Source organism: Pseudophryne corroboree, chromosome 4, assembly GCF_028390025.1.
Source record: "Pseudophryne corroboree isolate aPseCor3 chromosome 4, aPseCor3.hap2, whole genome shotgun sequence".
NCBI classification, from domain to species: Eukaryota; Metazoa; Chordata; class Amphibia; order Anura; family Myobatrachidae; genus Pseudophryne; species Pseudophryne corroboree.
The window spans coordinates 911,389,182-911,414,693 of NC_086447.1; the positions used below are offsets into that span (position 1 = coordinate 911,389,182).

The 25,512-nt window shown below is 49.3% G+C and overlaps 1 protein-coding gene across 1 annotated transcript; it reads left to right on the top strand.

Moving 5' to 3' along the window:
- The first annotated feature begins 18,731 nt into the window (after nt 1-18,731).
- Nucleotides 18,732-22,632, top strand: LOC134911883 (left-right determination factor 1-like). The gene is made up of 4 exons (XM_063919850.1): nt 18,732-19,138; nt 19,521-19,764; nt 20,403-20,642; nt 22,050-22,632. Exons 1-4 carry the CDS (start codon nt 18,859-18,861, stop codon nt 22,387-22,389), a joined length of 1,104 nt encoding a protein of 367 aa, XP_063775920.1. The 5' UTR covers nt 18,732-18,858; the 3' UTR covers nt 22,390-22,632.
- Nucleotides 22,633-25,512: the final 2,880 nt, after the last annotated feature.

Sequence of the window (25,512 nt, forward strand, 5' to 3'; positions counted from 1 at the left end):
TACTGACTATCAACCTAATTAGGGTTGACCTATCATCCGGATACCCACGTGTAGGGTGGGAGATGAGTGGTGATGTGTAGTGTGGGTGATGAGTGGTGACGTGTAGGGTAGGTGATGCGTGGTGACATGTAGGGTGGGGTGGTCTTCTGTATGCCGGCGGTCGGGCTCCCGGCGCTCAGTATACCGGCGCCGGGAGCCCGACCGCCGGCATACCGACACTTATTTTCCCTCGTGGGGGTCCACGACCCCCATAGAGGGAGAATAAAATAGTGTGGCGCGCTTAGCGCGCCACCGTGCCCGTAGCGCGGCGAGCGCAGCGATCCCGCAAGGGGCTCATTTGCGCTCGACACACTGTCGGTAAGCCGGTGGTCGGGCTCCCGGCGCCGGTATGCTGGTCGCCGGGAGCCCGACTGCCGGCCAGCCGTAGTGAACCCGTAGGGTGGGAGATGTGTAGTGACGTGTAAGGCGACAGATGGAGTGGTGATGTGTAGGGTGGGAGATGACTTGTAGGGTGGGTGATGCATGGTGACATGTAGGGTGGGAGATGAGTGGTGACGTGTAGGGTGGGAAATGACTTGTAGGGTGGATGATGCATGGTGACATGTAGGGTGGGAGATGAGTAGTGACGTGTAGGTTGGGAGATGACGTGTATGGTGGGTGATACATGGAGACATGTAGGGTGGGAGATGAGTGCTGACATATAGGGTGGGAGATGACGTGTATGGTGGGTGATGCGTGGTGACGTTTAGGTTGGGAGATGAGTAGTGACGTGTAAGGCGACAAATTGAGTGATGACATGTAGGGTGGCAGATGAGTGGTGACATGTAGGGTGGGAGATGCGTTGTGACATGTAGGATGGGAGATGACTTGTAGGGTGGAAGCTCGTGGTGACATGTAGAGTGGGAGATGACGTGCAGGGTGAGAGATGAGTTGCGATGTTTAGGGTGGGAGATGTGTGGTGACGTGTAGGGTAGGAGATGAGTGGTGATGTGTAGGGTGAGAGATTAGTGGTGACATGTAGGGTGGGAGATGCGTGGTTTTGTGTAGGGTGGGAGATGAGTGGTGACGTGTAGGGTGGGTGATGAGTGGTGACGTGCAGGATGAGAGATGAGTAGCGGTGTGTAGGGTGGGAGATGAGTGGTGACGTGTAGGGTGGGAGATGAGTGGCGATGTGTAGGGTGGGAGATGAGTTGTGACATGTAGGGTGGGAGATGACTTTTAGGGTGGAACCTCAGTGGTGACATGTAGGGTGGGAGATGACGTGCAGGGTGAGAGATGAGTGGCGATGTGTAGGGTGGGAGATGTGTGGCGATGTGTAGGGTGGGAGATGCGTGGTGACATGTAGGGTGGGTGATGACTTGTAGGATGGAAGCTCAGTGGTGACATGTAGGGTGGGAGATGACGTGCAGGGTTAGAGATGAGTAGTGATGTGTAGGGTGAGAGATGAGTTGGCATGTGTAGGGTGGGAGATGAGTGGCAATGTGTAGGGTGGGAGATGCGTGGTGATGTGTAGGGTGGGAGATGAGTGGTGACGTGTAGGGTGGGAGATGCGTGGTGACGTGTAGGGTGGGTGATGAGTGGTGACGTGCAGGGTGAGAGGTGACTTGTAGTTTGGAAGCTCAGTGGTGACATGTAGGGTAGGAGATGACTTGTAGGGTGGAAGCTCGGTGGTGACATGTAGGGTGGGAGATGACATGCAGGGTGAGAGATTAGTGGCTATGTGTAGGGTGGGAGATGAGTGGTGAAATGTAGGGTGGGAGATTAGTGGTGACGTGTAGTGTGGGAGATGACAAGTATGGTGGGTGATGCGTGGTGACGTGTAGGTTGGGAGATGAGTAGTGAAGTGTAAGGCGACAGATTGAGTGGTGACATGTAGGGTGGGAGATGCTTGGTGACGTGTAGGGTGGGAGATGACTTGTAGGGTGGATACTCAGTGGTGAAATGTAGGGTGGGAGGGTGAGAAATGAGTGGCGAGGTGTAGGGTGGGAGATGTTTGGTGACGTGTAGGGTGGTAGATGCATGGTGACGTGTAGGGTGGGAGATGACTTGTAGGGTAGAAGCTCAGTGGTGACATGTAGGGTAGGAGATGACATGCAGGATTAGAGATGAGTGGCGATTTGTAGGGTGGGAGATGACTTGTAGGATGTATACTCGGTGGTGACATGTAGGGTGGGAGATGACGTACATGGTGAGAGATGAGTGGCGATGTGTAGGTTGGAAGCTCGTGGTAACATGTAGGGTGGGAGATGATGTGCAGGGTGAGAGATGAGTGGCGATGTGTAGGGTGGGAGATGTGTGGTGATGTGTAGGGTGGGAGATGCATGGTGACGTGTAGGATGGGAGATGACTTGTAGCGTGGAAGTTTGGTGGTGACATGTAGGGTGGGAGATGACGTGCAGGGTGAGAGATGAGTAGTGACGTGTAAGGCGGCAGATTGAGTGGTGACATGTAGGGTGGGAGATGAGTGGTGACGTGTAGGGTGGGAGATGAGTAGTGGCGTGTAGGTTGGGGGATGACGTGTATCATGGGTGATGCATGGTGACATGTAGGTCGGGAGATGAGTAATGACATGTAGGGTGGGAGAGTGGCGATGTGTAGGGTGGGTGATGAGCAGTGACGTGCAGGGTGAGAGGTGACTTGTAGTGTGGAAGCTCAGTGGTGTCATGTAGGGTAGGAGATGACGTGCAGGGTGAGAGATGAGTGGCGATGTGTAGGGTGGGAGATGTATGGTGACGTGTAGGGTAGGAGATGACTTGTAGGGTGGAAGCTCAATGGTGACATGTAGGGTGGGAGATAATGTTCAGGGTGAGAGATGAGTGGCGATTTGTAGGGTGGGAGATGTGTGGTGACGTGTAGGGTGAGAGATGAGTGGTGACGTGTAGGGTGAGGATGAGTAGCGATGAGTAGGGTGGGAGATGAGTGGAGATGTGTAGGGTGGGAGATGAGTGGTGATGTGTAGGGTGGGTTATGAGTGGTTACATGTAGGGTGGGAGATGAGTGGCGATGTGTAGGGTGGGAGATGCGTGGTGACGTGTAGTGTGGGAGATGTGTGGTGACGTGTAGGGTGAGAGAGGAGTTGGGATGTGTAGGGTGGGAGATGAGTGGTGAGATGTAGGGTGAGATGAGTGGCGATGTGTAGAGTGGGAGATGCGTTTTGACGTGTAGGGTGGGAGATGAGTGGCGATGTGTAGGGTGGAGATGAGTGGTGACGTGTAGGGTGAGAGAGGAGTTGGGATGTGTAGGGTGAGAGATGAGTGGCGATGTGTAGGGTGGGAGATGAGTGGCGAAGTGTAGGGTGGGAGATGAGTGGTGACGTGTAGGGTGGGAGGTGAGTGGCGATGTGTAGGGTGAGAGATGAGTGGCGATGTGTAGGGTGGGAGATGAGTGGTGACGTGTAGGGTGGGAGGTGAGTGGCGATGTGTAGGGTGGGAGGTAAGTGGTGACGTGTAGGGTGACAGGAGTTGGCATGTGTAGGGTGAGAGATGAGTGGCGATGTGTAGGGTGAGAGATGAGTGGCGATGTGTAGGGTGAGAGATGAGTGACGATGTGTAGGGTGGGAGGTGAGTGGCGATGTGTAGGGTGGGAGGTGAGTGGCGATGTGTAGGGTGGGAGGTGAGTGGTGACGTGTAGGGTGACAGGAGTTGGGATGTGTACGGTGGGAGAGGAGTGGCGACGTGTAGTGTGGGAGAGTGGTGATGCTTAATGACCCCCCTAACTGACTGATAGAATGAAACTCAATCAAGGTCTTTATTTTCACCCTGGCACACCCTCAACTAGGTGACGTTCATTGACATGGAGGGGAAAAGTCAGCAGCTTCTCGTTGGTAATGGGCTGGGAGAGCAGCGCAGCGTGGTGATGTCACAGTGTGACGTAACAATCCCTGGCGGAGTAAGAGAAAAAAGTCAGCTTCTCTGACATAAGTCCCGTACCTGCCATTAGTATGTAATAAGCTCACATGTAAGTGTATCATATGAAGCACACCGGCCTGTAATCATACATGTGAATGAGTGTTACTACATGATAACCAGTTATCTGCATCCTCTCCCGGATGCTCAGCCAGCCTCCTGCGGAGCGCGTCGCTAATCCTATGTATTTGCAGACAGACGTGATACAGACTCCTGGGATGGGAATGGGATTTCACGGCTTTCTCCAGGATCACTAATAAACAGATTATTACGCTGGCTGCTTCTAAATGGATTACGATGGACATGGAATACACATTACGGCCCCTTTACAAACAAGCAAAACAGCAAAAGCGCAGCACGGTGGCCCAGCCTTTACTTTTGCGCAGTCGTGCCCACATTTTTCAGGTTCCCACATGGCTATGAAGGAGCCACCATCTGCATGAGGCACAAACCTTCGCACGGTCCGCTGGAGGAGTTCTATATTGGAATGAGCCGCTGGAGGCAGAGAAGACTCAAATGCAGCTGAAGGACGCAAATATGCACCTGGACCAACTCTGAGAAGCAGGAACACCTTGCGCAGCTAGACACGTCTTAGCACGTGCCCAGTTCCGCACAGGTAGCATGCACGCCATGTTTACTGGAGAGAACAGTAGTAAAAGCAGTTGATTTTACACAGGGCCTGTGAGTTGTACAATATTACATTCACAGCTGCGATTTGTCATCCACCAATCAGCATGCCCTTCACTGTCTGGCTGCAGGCTGTGAGGCGGGGAGAGAATGCTGCCTGGCCGCTCTGATTGTATGACCACAACCCGTCCCTGCTCGGAGGCCCGCAGAATTGTGAGGCCCTGGTCAGCTGCCCGGTGTGCCTATATGTTGAGATGCCCCTGCTTCTATGTACATTCTATGCACAAAGGAAGGAATTATACCATACTTGCCTACCCTCCCGGAATGGCCAGGAGGCTCCCGAGAATCGGGTGACCCTCCCGGCCCCCCGGAAAGGTGGGCAAGCCTCCCGCTTTCCCCCTCGGCCGCCCATCGCAGAGAACAAGTGGGCGGCCCGAGGGGGTCCGATGACGTGATTTGTGCTGAATCGCGGCATCGTAGCTCTGCCCCCCGCTATGCAGCGCCTCGTTTCTCGGCACAGCACAGCGGGGGGTGGAGTCACGAAGACGCGACCCTGATGCAACTCCCCCAGGCCGCTCATCCTGCTGCCGGCCATGCCCCCGAACCGCCCATCCTGCTGCTGGCCACGCCCCCGAACCGCCCATCCTGCTGCCGGCCACACCCCTATGCACCTATAACGAGGAGGCAGCAAAGTAGGTAAGTATGAATTATACAAATATGACATCAGCCATATATCAAGTCATTATGGCCCGTATCCACAGTGTAATCATGTTCTGCTCCTGTTTTCCACAGTGTTATTTTTGTTTTGTTTAATTGCAATAATGTGGCGGCTTAAATGCATATAAAATAAGCCCTATGACATCACTGAAATAATTCAGTTTACGATTGAACTGGAAGATAGATGGGCAGGACCAGTGGCCAGGTAGCTAAGTGGTGGCATTGTGGAGAGACCTCCTGGTTATGCTGGGTGAGGGTATGTGAGTCGTGGAACAAGCGTTAGATATTGGGTCATGGGTTAATTAGATGTAATCTTTATCACATTCCCAGTGTCCTGCTGTGGCCAGTAACAGAGAACATGGAAGGAGCCGTTTGCAGGTGTTTTGTGTCCTTAGAAGGTGCTAAGTGAGGTGGCTTGGGGGCTTGGCTTTATTAGGTTAAGACTGGCCTACTGTACAGAAGGTTGTCAGGAAAGTGTGTTCTTATTTATTAATATACTAGCTGAAGTACCCGGTGTTTTCCAGTTACTAAGTTAACAACGAGTTGTACGTAACTGTCAACAAATTAAAAAGAATTAGTAGCTTAGTAGCTCTTCCAGCACACCCATGAGGTGGCCGCCCAGTTTTGTTTTTGGGGTGTCGCCAGTAGCCCTGAGGACTTCCCGGGACCCCTACCCCCTAGTATGTCTTCTGGGATCCAGTGTTACCACTCTGTGAAGTTTTTATACAAATCCTCCGGTGGTAGGCCCAAAACAGCTCACCCTTTATATTTAAAATGCTGGCGTGGCTTCAAATGATACAATCCACCCCTATCGGGGCCAGGGGCAGTATATGGGCCGGATGTAATGCCACGGAGTTGCGGGTTGCCAGCTGAACTCGGATGTTTGTTTTTTTAAATCGGCAATCATTTACAAAGCAAAACCATGCCTTGTAAATGGTTGCCACTTTAAAAAAGTCTGTGTACGGCCGGTAACCCGCACCTCTGGCCAACTCAGACGGAATTACATCTGGACCATATACTGTAAATATGGCCCTGACCCCGAAGGGGTAGATTTTTTTAAATTGAAATCCTGCCAGAATTTTTAATCTGATAATGAAGGGTGTGTGTAATTGTCAGTATTTTCCTTTTTCCTCTGACTCTCGCTAATCACGCTCCAACGCCGCCACCGCCGCCGCATTGCACTAAGCTGTCCTGATCTTTGTGCAGTCACTAACCTCATGTGAGAAGCTTTTCCGGTGATATCGCCTCCTGCTGGTGAGCTGTGTGTTGTCCGTGCTCTGTAGGAGTATGAGACAGAGCTGCAGCCGCAAAGTCCTGGTATAGGCGGTTGTTACCATTATGACATCACAGCATGACCTCACAGACAGACAGATAGACACGGATAGACGCACAAACAGAGCAATGCATTCTATATGCAATTTCGTGATTAGGGCACTGGCCCCGCAAGAGGTGGGTTTTTTCACTTAAAACCCCGACAGGGGCCCTCATTCCGAGTTGTTCGCTCGCAAGCTGCTTTTAGCAGATTTACACACGCTAAGCCGCCGCCTACTGGGAGTGAATCTCAGCTTCTTAAAATTGCGAACGAAAGATTCTCAATATTGCGATTACACACCTCATAGCAGTTTCTGAGTAGCTTCAGACTTACTCGGCATCTGCGATCAGTTCAGGGCTTGTCGTTCCTGGTTTGACGTCACAAACACACCCAGCGTTCGCCCAGACACTCCCCCGTTTCTCCGGCCACTCCCGCGTTTTTTCCGTAAACGGTAGCGTTTTTTCGCACACACCCATAAAACGGTCAGTTTCCGCCCAGTAACACTCACTTCCTGTCAATCACACTCCGATCGCCAGCACGAAGAAAAAGCCGTGAGTAAAATTCCTAACTGCATAGCAAATTTACTTGGCGCAGTCGCAGTGCGAACATTGCGCATGCGCAATAAGAGGAAAATCGCTGCAATGCGAAGATTTTTACCGAGCAAACAACTCGGAATGAGGGCCCATGTTTGGTCCAGATCCATCAAGGCATGTAGGAGCCTATGAAGAACATACATATATAATTTCACTAGTTAGCACCCAGGGGGAGATGTATCAAACCATGGAGAGAGATAAAGTGCAGAGATAAAGTACTAAGAGACATACAATGAGGTAAGAGGTCCCTGCTTGGGGGATTACAATCTACAGAAAACTAGATGATTAATACATAAGGTAAAGTGCCACATATTGCCAGCGCCGCCCGGCTCCATGTACAAGTGGCATAGACAAGCATATTGTGAATACTGGGGCCATTATTCCAAAGAGGTTGTGGCCAAATAATATTTATGGTGTGGTTCGCTTTGTAACCCCCATCCAACACCCAAACATGATTGTTAATCCAGACAGTACTTCACTTTTAGCCAGTGCCGTTTCTAGCAACGGGCGAGATGCACTTTGTGGCTCCTATCCTGCTCCCCCTTCTCCTCCCCATAGTACTCCATTTGGGGGGGGGGGGAGTTTCACAGATTGACGTGGTTGCGTCGTGATGTCACGATGCAACCGCACCAGCAAGTATACACCCCTGGTAACGATCATTACCCGTGGCAACGAGCATGGATCCCAGAGCATGAAACACCTGGCAACAAGCATGGCACCCAGCGCATAAAACCCCTGGCAACGAGCATGACACCCAGCGCATGAAACCCCTGGCAACGAGCATGACACCCAGCGCATAAAACCCCTGGCAACGAGCATGACACCCAGCGCATGAGATCCCTGGCAAAAAGCGTGACACCCAGCGCATGTAACTTCTGGCAATGAGCATGGCACCCAGTGCGTGAAAGCCCCAGCAACAAGCATGACATCCAGTGCATGAAACCCCTGGCAACGAGCATGACACCCAGCGCATGAAACCTTTGGCAACAAGCACGACACCCAGTGCATAAAACTGCTGGCAACGAGCATGACACCCAGCGCATGAAACCCTTGGCAACAAGCATGACACCCAGTGCATAAAACCCCTGGCAACGCATATGACACTCAGCACATGAACCCTCTGGTAACAAGCATGACACCCAGTGCATGAAACCCCTGGAAACGAGCATGACACCCAGCGCATAAAACCCCTGGCAACGAGCATGACACCCAGTGCATGAAACCCCTGGCAACGAGCATGACACCCAGTGCATGAAACCTCTGGCAATGAGCATGACACCCAGCGTGTTAAAGCCCCGACAACGAGCATGACACCCAGCGCATCAAATCCCTGGCAACGAGCACGACATCCAGGGCATGAAACCCCTGGCAACGAGCATGACACCCAGTGCATGAGATCCCTGGCAACAAGCGTGACACCCAGTGCATGTAACCCCTGGCAACGAGCATGACACCCAGTGCGTGAAACCCCTGGCAACGAGCATGACACCCAGTGCATGAGATCCTTGGCAACAAGCGTGACACCCAGTGCATGTAACCCCTGGCAACGAGCATGACACCCAGCGCATGAAACCCCTGGCAATGAGCATGGCACCCAGTGCATGAAACCCCTGGCAACAAGCATGACACCCAGTGCATGAAACCCCTGGCAATTAGTGTGACACCCAGCGCATTAAGGCCCTGGCAACGAGCATGACACCCAGCGCATGAAACCCTTGGCAACAAGCATGACACCCAGTGCATAAAACCCCTGGCAACGCATATGACACTCAGCGCATGAACCCTCTGGTAACAAGCATGACACTCAGTGCATGAAACCCCTGGAAACGAGCATGACACCCAGCGCATAAAACCCCTGGCAACGAGCATGACACCCAGTGCATGAAACCCCTGGCAACGAGCATGACACCCAGTGCATGAAACCTCTGGCAATGAGCATGACACCCAGCGTGTTAAAGCCCCGACAACGAGCATGACACCCAGCGCATCAACTCCCTGGCAACGAGCACGACATCCAGGGCATGAAACCCCTGGCAACGAGCATGATACCCAGTGCATGAGATCCCTGGCAACAAGCGTGACACCCAGTGCATGTAACCCCTGGCAACGAGCATGACACCCAGTACGTGAAACCCCTGGCAACGAGCATGACACCCAGTGCATGAGATCCCTGGCAACAAGCGTGACACCCAGTGCATGTAACCCCTGGCAACGAGCATGACACCCAGCGCATGAAACCCCTGGCAATGAGCATGGCACCCAGTGCATGAAACCCCTGGCAACAAGCATGACACCCAGTGCATGAAACCCCTGGCAACTAGTGTGACACCCAGCGCATTAAGGCCCTGGCAACAAGTATGACACACAGCGCATGAACCACCTGGCAACAAGCATGACACCCAGTGCATGAAACTCCTGGCAATGAGCATGGCACCCAGCGCATGAAACCCTTGGCAACAAGCATGGCACCCACCGCATAAAACCTCTGGCAACGAGCATGACACCCAGCGCATGAAACCTCTGGCAATGAGCAGGTAATTAAAAGCTTTACTGTAAGGTATAATGTGTGACGGGCATTGCGGTGTGTGGCATAATATGGTGAGGTGGGCATTACTGTGTGCGGCTTAATATGGTGGAATTTTTTTTTCCTGTGGTGGCCTAGGTCTGTTGGTGCAGGGTCAAAAACTAGGGTGTAAGGTAGGTCATTTTATTTCCTATGGGGGGGGGGGGGGGGGGGAGTAAATTTTTTTAATGCTCAAACTGGAAGCGGGGCAGCTGAGAGATTGTCAGCTCCCTCAGCGATACTGCCCTGGAGTGGTATCAGTTATCTTACTGCTTTCTGACTACACACAGTAGTAACTATTATTTATATAGGATCTACATATTACGCTTTGTACTGTGGTAGGAATTCCACGCAAACATGAGAAGGACATACAAACTCCACACAGAGGGGGCTTTTGTTGGAGTCGAACCAATGCTGTGTACTGTGGGAGGTAACCAGAGCAACGGAAGGAAATCCACTCCGACATGGAAAGAATCTAACGACTCCACGCAGTATGGGCCCTTGTTGCAGATGAACCTATGATCCAGCGCTAACCACTACGCAACCTTGCTGCCCAGACTGATGTAGGTCATCTGCATTTAGAGGCACGCCTGGTCAGATCAGTAACAATTCATTTCAATAATTCAAGTAAAAAGTATTTTTAAAATAAGAGTCCAATGGTTAATATAAAGCACCGACAGAACACTATAAAGGCCTGTACATACTCGCTGAATAAGATACATGAAAGACAGACATATGGACGCTAGGCAATTAGCGGTCCCGGTGTTTACATTTTGTAGTGCTGTAAATGCAGGTGTGATGGTTGTAGATTACAATTAGCAGCTGGATGAGTAAACAGAGCTATGGATGGAGGTGCGATGTCTTCCCTGGAAGCAGCAGTGACAGCGATGTACGGTGATGCAGCAGGCGACGTCTATTATACGCAGACTCCTCCTACTTCAGTAGTGATCCGACCTAGGACGCAGCATCAGACCACTCAGTCACAATCAGGTGGCTTGCGTCACCTATGACGTCAGATCCCTGGCCTCTTCCCTCCCCCTAAACCGTGGTGACAAGCCTCCGCTTTCACAAACGGAAACCATCGCCCGCACCCTCCCCGCCCACCAAATGGCATCGGACTGTCAATCACTGACCGTCTGATGCCGTCCCTGCTTCCAGTGTACAGATAATCGCTGCTGTGCGGCGCAGGACGGAGCAGCGACTGGACCTGCATAACCCCCATGGAACACACTCTACCTCAATGTGCACCCCCGGGTCTCCCCTGTTGTTATGTCGCAGCGTAAGCCTACAATACTGCAGCATGAGATGACTGCTACCATGTGAATAACCAAATATATGTCCGGTGTGATCATAGGCTCTTGGAGAACCAATACCCAACCCCCCCCTCCCCCCCTTCCCCTTCCCACCACCACCATCCATCCATTGCCTGGGGCCCCAAATACTGCAAGGCCACACAGATGTTGTTTGGGCTGTTATGGGTTTAGGTAAGCCATTGTTTTTTGACACCCAGGTATGTATTTGGCTAAACTGACCCTGCCCTTATTTTGAGGGAAATCTCACTTCTGGAAGGGAAGGGGGGGGGGGGGGGGGGGGGAGCAGGTTATTCATTGGTATCTGAAGGCTAAAAATGGTTTCATCTGCCCTGCGGTCACTGCTCTATGGCATCACTTCGTGCCCTGCGCAATACTACAAACATCAGGTGTAAGCAGTGAAGCCGCCCTCTGAGATTTGCCCTATCGTGTTATTCATGAAGCAGGGATAAGTGTGGAGAAGTGAGCTAGTGGAGAAGTTGCCCAGGGCAACCAATCCATGTTGAGGTAACATCTATAAAGTGCATTCTATAATTAATTATACGTAGCAGCTGATTGGTTGCCATGGGCAACTTCTCCACTGGCTCACTTCTCCACACTTTTCACTGCTTCCAAGGCTTAGTAAATAGACCCCATGTTGCGTACTGTATCATTCTAACTGTAAACACATACCAAGGGGCCATTTATCAACTGCGTATAACGCGATGCGTATGATAAATTGGGTGTTACGCCTCCCTGGCAGGGTCATTCCCATCTGTCCTCTCAGAGGCAAAGAGTCCTTAGGAATTGTTTGAAAATACTGGAATACAGACACCTAGATTGTTTTCTTCCAGGTGTATCGGTGATAGTATAAACGACAGGGGCCGTTAGTGACCGCCGAGGGCCATCTGCTGCCCATCACTGCACTAAGGACCAGATGATTATTGAATGACCGCACTACGCACGTAAAATAGCGGCAGAAAATGCATACACATCGTGATCGCAATGCAGCCGCTGTTTGACTGACAGGAAGCTCACGTATCTGGGTGGAAACCCGCCGTTTTCTGGGTGTGCCTGAAAAACCGCAGGCGTGCCCAGGCGTTATTATAGGAGGGCCCCTGACGTCAGCGATGACCACTCCCAGCCTCTTGTGTTGCAAGAATTATGGACAACCTTACCTGGAGCAGATAGAAAAAACCTTCGATGTAACGGTAATTGCGTACGGTTCTGCGAACAGCCCGCATATTGCAATGTATTCGCAATTTCTTCAATGGGCGTTTTTCCCATTTATGGGCGGCGACTATTTGATCGCAGTATCTTCTTTTTAGCAGAAATTGCAATCCTTACTGAATAAGGTCCTAAGTTCATACATTTATACCATTGTGACTTCACAGATGGATCATGGGTGATAGAAATTCAAATGCGCTTTGTCGCATTCCGGGTACAATGTAAAGATTTAAAACGTCACAGCGGAGTTCTATTATAATATCAGTGCTATAAATATTAGGAAATTAAGGAATATACTAAGATAATAATTTAATGACCTTTTGAACAAGTAACCAACAGGAAGTATGTTTTCACTTCCGGGTCAAATGCAGTATAAAAGGAGGATGTGTGCAGGTATGGATCATTCTGCCCTGAGGAAGAGTTAGATACAACTCGAAACGCGTTGGCGGCTCTGAATGATCCATCTACCTGCATCTAAAGTACCAGGAGAACCCTACCAGGTCTTGCGGCCGGTGTTTTGCATGAGGGGAGGAAGGAGGAATTCCGGAACCTCCCAATTTTGCTCTTCTCATTGCTCCATGCTGGGAGCCTGACACGGTACGGTTCCATTTTTACCACACAGTGATTTTGTCACTTTTATTGGATACAAGTATCGTATGAATTTTTAATGTAATAAAATCCACTTTTATTTTGAACTACTACACTATATGTACTTTTTCTTCCTTCCATGACAAACATCTTCATATAAGGAAAAAAAATAAGAATTTATTTTGGGAGAAGAATTGGCATCGGAAAAAAAGAATTTTCCAAGTGAAACATAGGATTCATTTCGGGACTATTCACTAAGATTTCCACGTAACTTTTTTATTCTTATAGTGGGAGCGCCAACGGTGTATTCAACAAATAACTGTTATTTATTAGTCTCTTGTGTGATTGGGAGTCACCAGAATACACCCAGGCTGCCTCCATTTTTTATCAAGCGCTATTCTCTGTTCCATTTATATTCTGCTTTCTGCTATTATAATATGCCGCCATGGGTGGTATAGACGGAGATACACGTATGAAGACCTAATATGGAGGAGTTGATACGTATGTCTATGTACAAAATAAATCTGGTACCAAAACCTCTCCATGGATTGTGTCCCAGGGCTGTTTGCCGTCCACTTGTCCAGCCTGTGTAATCTCCTGTCTGACAAGCTAAAAGCACCACCTAACTCCCAATACACAAACCACTCAAGGGCCTTTCTGAAATTCCAGGCCGCCTTGTTTGCATGACAAGAGGAGCTGACAATCCAGCCACTGGAACACCATACTGTGAGGTGAGGCCAATCCACATCTTTTCTCTTTTTAGGAAAACTCCAGTTGTTTGCTCATTAATTTTATACTCTTTGCAGATCTCATGAAGCAATCCACAGAGCTCGGTGAGAGAAAAGAGATCCCACACACCAGCCAGTGTCATTAGGACAGGCATTTAGAGCATCCCTGGCAGACAGGGAGAGATGCACAGTCTCTGGTGACCTCGGTGAAGGCACTCAGACAAGTGTAAATACCAGGGGGACACAGAGGTGGAGATAACTGGGTGTATAAGTGTCTGGGTAGTTCAATACCGGGACAACATCTGCTGTCTGGGACACTGAGAATAGTGACTGTCAATAACTGCAGCCCTGCATAGCTTATCCCTCTCCGCACCAAAACCTGCTCCACCAGTTCCTCTGCGCGTAGTTTACATTCTCACAAATCTATAGAAAATGTCTAAAGTGAAATGCAGGGCAACACAATATTTATTATCTATTAGCCGTGGGTGGTCAGTATTACTGCCACACAGCAATGAGATCATGGGTTCCATTCCCAACAAGACCCTATATGTGGAGTTTGTATGTTCTCCCTGTGTTTGTATGGGTCTCCTGCCGAGGCTCCGGTTTCCTCCCATAATCCAAAAAATGCATTGGCAGGGTAACTGGCCCTCTGAGTGAAAGGGCCACATGTAATAGTTCGCCATCTGTGGCGCCCGGCGCAATTCCAGTGAGATAGGGTTCTATGTACTAAGCTTTGGAGGGAGATAAAGTATCAGCCAATCAGCTTCTAACTGCCATGTCACAGGCTGGGTTTGAAAAATGACAGTTAGGAGCTGATTGGCTGGTGCTTTATTGACATCCACTTTATTTCCATCCAAGGCTTAGTAAATAGACTCCATAAAGTGGTAAATTTACTAAGATGGGAGTTCTATTTAAGATGAGATGTTGGCCATAGCAACCAATCAGCTTCTACTTCTCATTTAGAGAAGATAATACCTGGAATCTGAGTGGTTGCTATGGGCAACATCCCATCTTAAATAGAACTCCCATCTTAGTACATTTATCCCAAAGTGCCCTTGTTCGAGTACGGTTTAGAAAATAAAGACAAACATGCAGACGCAACTTTTATAGCATCGCGGCAGTGCTGAAACGCATCCCCCCACCCCACCCCCGCTGAGTCAAAAAGACCACCCCAGTGATGTATTGCATATAAGTGTGATTCTGACGTAATATCCATCTCTGTACTTTAGAAGGGTATAATGTGTTTTATTTAGGAATATAGATGGTCATTCCGAGTTGTTCGCTAGCTGTATTCGTTCGCTGTGCAGCGATCAGGCAAAAAAAGGCACTTCTGCGCATGCGTATGCGGCGCAACGCGCACGTGCAACGTACTTTTACAACGGCCGATGTAGTTTCACACAAGGTCTAGCGAAGCTTTTCAGCCGCACTGCTGGGCGCGGAGTGATTGACAGGAAAAGGGTGTTTCTGGGTGTCAACTGACCGTTTTCAGGGAGTGTTCGGAAAAATGCAAGCGTGCCAGGAAAAGCGCAGGCGTGGCTGGCCGAACGCTGGGCGGTTTTGTGACGTCAAAACAGGAACTCAACAGTCTGAAGTGATCGCAAGCGCCGAGTAGGTATTGAGCTACTATAAAATTGCATTAAAAAGTTTGCCGCCGCTTTGCGATCCCTTCGTTCGCACTTCTGCTAATATAAAATACACTCCCAGTGGGAGGCGGCATAGCGTTTGCATGGCTGCTGAAAACTGGTAGCAAGCGAACAACTCGGAATGACCACCATTGTGTGTCTATATTCAGACACTGGCGCCCAGTCTGCGGCAGCCATCAGCTTTAGCAATGGTCACAGGAAACGCGATGGTCTTGATGGTATCTCCTGGGCTTCAGGCATTTATCATCTGGGTTACAGAATGAAACACTAGACCAGGGGGTGGGGGGGTGGGGGGGTTGTATAATATAATACTACTACTGTACATTCCGTTTTCTCCAAGCAAATATCTCTTGATTGAAGCTTGACAAAATACATATATAGATGAAAGAAGCACTTTCAATGTGAGTCCAGTATAACACGCATCAGGAGCAATTATCCAACGTAATAAGAAGATTAAACGAGCAGTATGCTCCACAATGGTGTCCACCAAGAAATAGGACTGAGAATATTTCATAAAACATCGTTAATCAAGGCATAGGTCAACTACCATGAGCTAATGAGGGAAATCAGGGGGGTCTTGAGCATATACACGTCTCATACCATAGTGTATTCCTAAAACATTTCCAAATCTGATCCTTGAGTGATTGGGAGAGGGTATATACTTAACTTTCCAATGTCTCGAAAAATCTCTCAGTCCTTTTGTAGCGAGGCCCCAACCACTCCATTCTAAAAACACGAAAAAGTTTTTTGAAAACTGAGGGGGCGCAGGCTGTACCCACACTTGAAGGATACATGTTTTAGCTACTGCTGATATGGCTATTAACAATTTCCGTACCCCCTGCGCTACTCGAGTAACTTCAGGTAAGATGGCAAATATTGCCCATTTAGAAGTTAAAGGTAGACAATTAACTGGATAACGATTGACAAAGGGGGTCATTCCGAAATCGCTCGCTAGCAGTTTTTAGCAGCCGTGCAAACGCTATGGCGCCTCCCACTGGGAGTGTATTTTAGCTTAGCAGAAGTGCGAACGAAAGGATCGCAGAGCGGATACAAAATAATATTGTGCAGTTTCAGAGTAGCTCAATACCTACTCAACGCTTGCGATGACTTCTGACTGTTCAGTTCCGGATTTGACATCACGAACACGCCCTGCGTTCGCCCAGCCACACCTGCGTTTTTCCTGGCACGCCTGCGTTTTTCCGAACACTCCCTGAAAACGGTCAGTTGGCACCCAGAAACACCCACTTCATGTCAATCACTCTGCGGCCAGCAGTGCGACTGAAAAGCTTCGCTAGACCCTGTGTGAAACTATATCGTTCGTTGTAATAGTACGACGTGCATGCGCATTGCGCCGCATACGCATGCGCAGAAGTGCTGATTTTTTGCCTGATCGCTCCGCAGCGAGCGAAAGCAGCTAGCGATTAACTCAGAATGTCCCCCATAACCCCATACCCAAGCCCAAAATCTCTGTATCACTGGACACGCCCATAAACTGTACATTGATACAGCCCCTTGAGAGCCGCACCTAGTGCATAAATGATCTTCCGTCATCTCCATAAGGACAGATATGTAATATGAAATGTATTCAGAAATAATTCTACATAGGATGCTGCAGGGAATAGCTTGATGGATCCCTGAAATGTTCGTAATCAGGATCCCGTCGTTCGGGGTGGGGGTGGGGGGGGGGGGGAGTTAAGCTGTTGGGAGGAGGGGTTTAGGCACCACTGGGGAGGTTTAGGCTTCAGGGGGGGTGCGGGGTTAGGGTCAGGCTGCGGGCAGGGAGGGTTAAGGTGGTTTAGGGTTAGGGTACCTACCTAACAGGTGTCGGGATGTCCCGGGATTCTGACCGGATCCCTGTAAAGGAGTATGATGGAATTAATAATGTATCAAGATTCATGCTCTGTGAGGAGGCATTCTCCCTCGCCAGCAAATCGTCTAGAACGTTACATTCATTTTCCTATCTGCAGCACCGGGCGGCCAGCAACACAAGGCTCAGTTGTATATTATGTGATTGACAAGGGAAATAAGAATTCATTTATCACTAATACGCCAGTCACTCTATCCACTTCCTAACTGTTCAAATCATATCCTTTCATGGTTCCCCTCTGGGAATTAACACCTCCCAGACCATAGCAGTCATAACAGGAATTAACTATGACAGGGGAAGGAAATGGTGATTCGGGGGCCTGTGCTCTGGGCGCAGACTGACGTCTGGCAATGAAAAATAACATTTGCTGCAGATATGAGCGTCAGCCCCTGCGCATAATACACAGAAGCCAAGCACTGACACAGTAGCTGAGACCCCCCCACGCACACACATTCAGTCGCTGACGTACAGAATCACCGACGAGCTATTGTTCCATTCCTCTAATGTAACATAATCCTTAACACATTACTAAAAGCTGCTTCATTTACCCACAATAAATCTGTCATCTGCCCTAAAACACATTTACATATAACGGCCATTATTTAGGATCAGCTTGAAGAGTGATGTTCAGGCTGATGATCTTCACAGATGGCGGATGCCTCAAACGTCGCAACTGTGATTAATCCCATAAAATAAGACTCTATTGCTGCTCCTCAACTCTACGGGGGAATTCAAGTGTTTTGCGCGCCGGCGGCCACTAGATGGCGTCTGACGGAGCAATTCAAGTGCTGCTCCGTTCGGGCGCTGACATTGCTGTTATGTTGTTTTGTCATTTTGGGGTAAATTTACTAAGGTGGGAGATTTTTAGAACTGGTGTTGTTGCCCATGGCAACCAATCAGATTCTACTTACCATTTATCCAGCTGCTTCTAGCAGATAATAGATATAATCTGATTGGTTGCTATGGGCAACATCACCAGTTCTAAAAATCTCCCACCTTAGTAAATCTACCCCTTTGACGGGCTGGAAACTAGTAATAATGATAATAATTATTATTATATTTACACAGCGCCAATATTTTATGCAGGGTTTGACTACTGTTATAATCTCTTTCCTAAAAACAAAATCAAGTTAAATTCATTTTCATTTTCAGCAGTGTCTAAAATGTGACTTTCACAATTAATTGTATCTATTAATCTATTACAACAGACCGCAGTTATCCGCAAATCGGCTCCGCAAGAGGTGGCTACGTTTTCATGAATACTGAATTGTCTTTTAAATATGTCATGAAGACATAATAAAACAGACGTTCTAGCTTGCGGCCTCTTCCTGTTGTACAGCGGCAAAATTAAATCTACCCCATAAATAAATAATTGTAAAGCGCGATGGAATACGCTGCGCTATATAAGAAACGGTTAATAAATAATAAGTAAATATGTTATCTTCAGTTCACATAAAACAACCAATGGAGTGAATTTATTGCAAAAAGTGTAAAATTTTGTTCTATATCGCCCAAAATTTTGCTCAATAAATGGTTAAGTAGCCGTAATTATAAATGTATTTCTTGTCTGCAGATAAAGGCCACAGAAGTGTCAGACTCTAATGGTGGTGATGTTGGCCTTTTGTCTTATCCCAGCTTCTTATTTAGCATTATGTGTTCTCCCAGCAGGTGGTCCTGTGGCCTCTCTATATAAGTGCCACTAAGAAGGTTCCAAAGCAGATTCCTTGTACTCAGCAAGGACCTGAAAACTCCACATCTGCAACGCAAGGTCTCTGACCTATCTCCACAGCCTGGGAAAGATGCTCAGCACCAACATCTCTGTGAGGCTTGGCTGGTTTCTGGGAGCCCTACTTGTGGCCACCACCAGCGCCTTCACCCCAGAGGCCATCAAGGATGCACTGCTGAAGAAACTCAACCTGCCAGAGGTCCCCAGGCTGGTGAAGAGAGACATTGAGGAGCTGGTGATCCCTAGACACATCCAGAGCAAGTACATCTCCATGCTCCACAGACACAAGGACAGGACGAGGAGGTCTCTGCCCAGCCTGACTGGCATCCTCAGGGGCATCCAAGGAAATGCCGGTAGGTCCACCTGTGCACTGTGGAAGGAGGGCAGGAAGGAGGGCATTGCGGGATAATATTGAGTTATTCTCTTTTTTAAATATTACACCTTAGTTTTATGTCGTTCTATATGACAATATGATGGTATGATATGGTTAGCTGAGGATGCAGAGGGCGGAGCAGACACAATGCTGTTTACTGTCTCATTACACAGTTTAGAGGACTTTGTTATGCATTATCCCAATCTCCTTTCATCTTGCGATCTAGACATTTGCATCAAGCAATGCTCAGGTTGTCATGTTAATGGTCAGTGATGGCACAATAACCCTCCACCCCTCCCTGTATCATAGACAGCATTGATCTACAGGGCACGTGCTGATCTGTTGTTAATCACCTTTCCTAGATATCTTCGGGGAAGTGCTGTTCTCCGATTCCAGCAAGCAGACCCTGGTCTTTGAGATGATCTCCAGAATACCCCAGAACAGCGAAGTGACCATGGCCGAGCTGAAACTTTTCAAACAACCCCCCAACACCATGGAACTACCCGACAGGCGCTTCCACAGGCCGGTCACCAACGCCAGGGTCAGCGTCTACTACGTGGAGGTGATGAGGGACGGGAGCAACAGAACCTCTCTGGTGGATTCCAGGTACGGCAGTTTACCTAAGCCTCTCTTCCATGTAATATAGTACGGCCTTTTCGGTGTTGTATTTCAGTTGCAGCTGTTATAAAGTTGCATTTTTTAAAGTGTTCAGGTTTTTTTTTGCTTAGCATCAAAGTGCTAGGACCATGGCTTTAATTCCAACCAGTGTTGTATATGTGTGGAGTTTTTATGTCCTCCTCATGTTTCTTGTAACACTCTAAAAACAAAAAAGTAGTTAATTAACCCCAGTGTGTTCCTGTGAAGTCGGTAATATGGGTTGCACCCTCCAATGGGGCAGGGACTCGGGTAAATGCCAAAACAGTCTGCGGAATATTTTTGGGGGCAATATATAAATACAGGTTAATAAACAAAATATATGGTTCCAATGAAATCTGTAAGAGAGGTGGAACAGTGTTGCGTGGCCACTGCTGGCGCAATTTGTTTGTAGCGTTTAAAAAGTTTGTCATAAAATTAAAAAAATAAAACAATAGATATATCACATTGTGGCTCTCTAGTTGGCTGGCGGGTCATGCTGGCACTTGTAGTTCCCGAAAGCACATAAGGTCAGCAAATGAGGAGGTAGATACATATAAGACGATGTGTCCTTTAACTGCAATTAAAGGAACGCTGTTATCATTTTCCAGGCTTGTACCCATCATGGAGTCCGGCTGGTGGAGTTTCGATGTCACCCACGCGGTGCACTACTGGATGAGAAGCAGCGGGCAGGCTAACATGCACCTGGAGCTCAGGGTAGACGGGGAGAGGCATGGCAACCACGCGGCAGAGATGGCGAAGCTGGTGCAATTCACTACCCAGAATCTATTGGACAGCAACGGGGGCAAACCCGAACTGGTTCTCTACACTCTGAACCTCAACGACCATGGGTAGGTTCTTGTCACAATTCAGGACGGGAGATGTACTAAGCTTTGGAGAGAGATAAAGTAGCAGCCAATCAGCTCTTACCTGCCATGTTACAGGATGTGTTTGAAAAATGACAGATATGAGCTGATTGGTTGGTACTTTATCTCCGTCCACTTGATCACTCGCCAAGGCTTTAGTACATCTGCCCCATCAATATGATTGGTTGCTACGGGCAACATATCCACTGGTCCTCTTTAGAAGGTTTGATCATTCTTCCCCATAACGTTAATTCGCCTCGTTCTTTTAGTTTTTGCTGCATTTGGCAAGAAAAAAAACCCTCCAGAGGTTCATATTATGGACCAAGTATATTTATACCAGTTTCAGACCGCAAATGCCGGATCCTACCCGGTAAGACAAACGTGTACTTACCGGGTGGGATCCGGCTTTTGCGCTCCGCTGCTGGCTTTCTGACTCGGCAATATACCGGGTCGGTTGCCATAGCAGCGGAGGGAGCAGCAGCAGCAGCAGGGGCGGGGGTGGAGGCGGCGCCGGGAGATGAGCTCATCTCCTGCGCCGCCTCTGCCTATGCTGTGAATGGGAACCGTGTCGCATCGACACAGCTCCCATTCACACCGCACCTGACCCGGTAATCAACCCGGGTAAAACCCTTCTTTCTTACCGGGTTGAATTACCGGGTCAGGCGACCCGCTAAAACGACCAAGGACCTTTCACATCGCACACTGACCCGGGTTGACACGGCAATATGCCGTGTCGATACCGGGTTATTTGTGCGATGTGAAAGGGGTATATGTTACCAGCCCGACAAAATGACGTGACAACATAACAGTAGTGATCAGCGCCGGTGGCTGTGCGCGCCCGAGTGGAGCAACAACTGAATTGCTCCGTCGGGCGACATCTAGTGGCCGCCGGTGTGCAAAACACTTGAATTCCCCCCATTGAGATAAAGAGCAGCATTTGCCTTTTATTATATAGGATGACAATGGAATCCTAAAACCCATTTTTCACAAACTAGTCCCTCCATCTGTGCATAAGTCTCTCGTTTTGGGGCAACCATAAAGAATAGTATTGTTAGAATGAATGTGATGATGGTCAGAGGCAGGGCAGCCAACGGGGGGGACGGGGACTGCACGGACTTGTGTCCCGGGCCCTTACAGAGAATCATTCCTGCAGGTCCGCAATGCTCCACCTGTATGTATCACCACAATGTATGACATCACATAGGGGTGGAGTGGTGCGGTATAAACTTTTTTTTTTGGTGGGTGGGTGGGGGGCCTGTCTGTTTTGTCAGTCCCGGGCCCCACAATTTCTGATGGCAGCCCCCGGTCAGGGGGTGGAGCCTGTTACGGCTGTATGCATCACGTTTGTAGGAAGCGTTGCCTATTCTCACCGTTGATCATTTTATTTTGTAGCGCCCGTGGAGACTGCTCGGCTCCAGAAACCAGGAAGGACAACATCTGCTGCAGGGAAGAGTACTTCATAAACTTCCGGGAGCTCACCTGGACCCAGTACTGGATCATCGAGCCAGCGGGATACAACGCGTTTCGCTGCGCTGGAGGCTGCAGGCAGCCCCACTCCCCAGCCGTCAAGTACCGCTATGGCAAGAGGACTTGTGTGGTGGCTGAAAGCTCCCCCCTGCCGGTCATGTACCTGGTCAAGAAGGGAGACTACACCGAGATCGAAGTGGCAGAGTTCCCCAACATGATCGTGGAGCGTTGCGGCTGCGCGGCTGACCACATTTCCATCATCTGACCGGCGCTCGCATCAGCCCCTTCGTACCTGACGACGTTGGATGTACGTCTGCATCCTGAACTTCCCCCACGGCCGGCAAACTTTGCCGGTAAAGTCGCCAGAGGACTGAACTCTTACACCCCCGACGTATGTTCACAGTCTTAGGAATAGTAATGGTAGCCGCGTAGAAGCACTTACTGTAAATAACCCGAGTATATTTATCTTTGACTTCTCCGCCTTATGGTACAGAGATCAACGTGACTTTGACAACAATTTTTTTATTTTTTTATTTGTATCATACAATCATATCGACTGATCTTTCCGTTTAGGAGAAAACCATAATAAATGGCGTTTATGTGAGATAAGTGTTTCTCTGTGTCATTGTCTATGAACAAACAATTGGGGGATACATATCAAACAGTGTAAAGAGTGGAGAAGTGGGCAGTTGCCCATAGCAACCAGATTCTGCCTACCATTTTATAAAATGTAATTGATAAATGCTTGAGGGAAGAGGGTTGGCTGCAATGGACCTCTTGTCCACTTCTCTGCACTCCTTGATACATCTCCCCCTGTGACATATTACGGGTGTAAAATTAGGGGTGACAAATGACCCCAGGGGCTCGCTGTTCATGTAAAGGGCCATTTTATAGGCCACTTTATTGCTAGTAAAAATAATATACATTAGAAACCCACAGACAGGTGTTGGGTTGGGATATGATATGTCCGTCATTCGGAGAGTCAACATGTTCTGAATGTTAACAGACTGTCGACTTGGACTTTACGTCGACATGTAATGAATCAACAAAGAGAATTGTCAATATATTCATTATGCTGACTTTGTGCAGACATAGCATTTTTCACTATTTTAAGCCTAACCCTAAACCTAAGTTTAGCATCAAAAGGATATGTTGACATTTTGATGGTCGACATTTAGAACATGGCGACATTTAGGTGTCGACATTCTGACCAGACACCAGTGGTTGGTGGGTCTCTCTCCAAACTAAGGGATGTGACGTAAGGGTGGGGGAAGCCGAGCATCAAGGACAGAAAGTCATAGAGGAATATCTGCACGTAGGCCCAAACCACACTGCACCACCTGGTCAACCGTTGCGCTCCATCATTTTCCTATATATTAGCAGAATTGTCAGATTTAGGAATTCAGGGGTAGATGTATTAACCTGGAGAAGGCATAAGGAAGTGATAAACCAGTGATACGTGCAAGGTGATAAAGGCACCAGCCAATCAGATCCTAACTGTTAATTTACATATTGGAGCTGATTGGCTGGTGCCTAGGGAGGCCAATCCCGGGATTGGGATCGGCGGGATCCCGGGATTTGGGCCCAAAAATGCCGGGATTTTAATCCCGGGATTGGAGCTTCCAATCCCGGGATTCAAGGGATTACAGTGCGCATGTGCGGGAGGGTGGGTATAAGTAATGACACTTACTATTAGGCGGGCGGCCGCGGCAGCCATGGACTCACTGACCGCGGGAGCACTTCAAATGTTGCGCCGGCCGCCAGCTTGGCTGGCGGCTCAGCAGCCAATCAGGGAAGCTGCCGCAGCAGCGGCAGCCAATCAGGAGCCACTGCTGCGACTGCTTCCCTGATTGGTCGCCGGTCCGCCAGCTCTGGTTGGCTGGCGGCCGGCGCTTCATTTGAAATGCTCCTGCGTTCAGTGAGTCCATGGCTGCCGTGGCCGCCCGCCTAATAGTAAGTGTCATTACTTACACCCACCCTCCCTCTCGCGCCGCTACCAACCCTTCCGCGCCGCTACCTACATCCTCCCTCCCGCACCACTACCTACACCCACCCTCCCGCACTGCTACCTACCCCCTCCCTACCTCTTGCACCGCTACCTACACCCTCCCTACCTCCTGCACCACCACCTACACCCTCCCTACCTCCTGCACCACTACCTACACCCTCCAGTGCTGCTTCCTACAACCATCACTGGTCCCTACTGCAATCCCGGGAATCCCGGGATTGACCGTTTTTCAATCCCGAATCCCGGGATTGAAAAAACGGCCTGGGATTGGCCTCCCTACTGGTGCCTTTATCACGTTGCACATATCACTGGTTTATCACTTCCTTATGCCTTCTCCAGATTAATACATCTGCCCCACAGCCTTTAGGACATTTTTAACAATATTTTACTAAAGCTCTCCAGGTGTATCTGGAAGGCGCAGGGGGCCCCGTGGCTCAATACAGCAAATCATGTCATCAAGCCCATGGGCAGGACAACCCACCTCACCTGTGAAGTAGGCAAATCCGGGAGGGAGTTCCCAGGAACTCTCCCAAATACACCTCCGCTGCTGCTCTGGGGTTGATTCCGTCCTTTTCACAGGCGCGGATCTGGAAAGATGGAAATTGAATATTGATAGACTGTATGATGAGTGTATTTACCAGCGTTTATAGTTGTAATAAAAGAGTCAGCAGGTGTGAACCTTAATTGTTAGCACCACAGAGGGGATAAAGGGCCTAATTCAGGGTTGATCGCAGCCGCATGGCTACGATCAGTTCCTCAGACATGCGGGGGGACGCCCAGCACAGGGCTAGTCCGCCCCGCATGTCTGGCTCTGCGCCGCCGCACAAGTACAAAAGCATCGCACAGCGGCGGTGCTTTTGTACTTGACGAGTAGCTCCTGTGCGCTGGCGGGGAGCTACTCGGCGCTGTTCGGGTTGCAGCAGCTGCATGTGATGTCACGCAGCCGCCACGGCTCGCCCCCCACGCGGTCCGGGCACGGCTGCGTTGCCCGGACCGCACCCCTAAAACGGCGGCAAAACGCCGCCGACCCGCTCCCTCCCACCCAGCGTCCACCTCTGCCTGTCAATCAAAAACACCTTACAACGCAAAGTAAGAAATATCATACGTGTGACGGTGCAGGGTGAGCAGGGGTATACTATACTTACTGAGAGCAGAGGACAGCCCATGGTAGCGGAAACGTTCCACTGATGACGCTTTTACAATGAAGTGTGTCTCTGGGATTGAATCGTGTAAATAAGTCTGGACACACTGGAGAAATGCAGTGCAGTTATTACACAATATCACTGGTAATAGAGGAACAGGAAGGGACAGACAACCTGCAACCATAGAGATAAATAAAAGTCCAGATGCAACCATTATTAGAGGCAGGCAGCTGCCTAG

Excerpts from the sequence above, each read along its gene's own strand:
- LOC134911883 (XM_063919850.1), top strand. The coding sequence starts at position 18,859 with ATGCTCAGCACCAACATCTCTGTGAGGCTTGGCTGGTTTCTGGGAGCC. Across the intron at positions 19,139-19,520 it reads GGGCATCCAAGGAAATGCCG|ATATCTTCGGGGAAGTGCTG; the intron begins GTAGGTCCACCT and ends CACCTTTCCTAG. Across the intron at positions 20,643-22,049 it reads CTGAACCTCAACGACCATGG|CGCCCGTGGAGACTGCTCGG; the intron begins GTAGGTTCTTGT and ends TTTATTTTGTAG.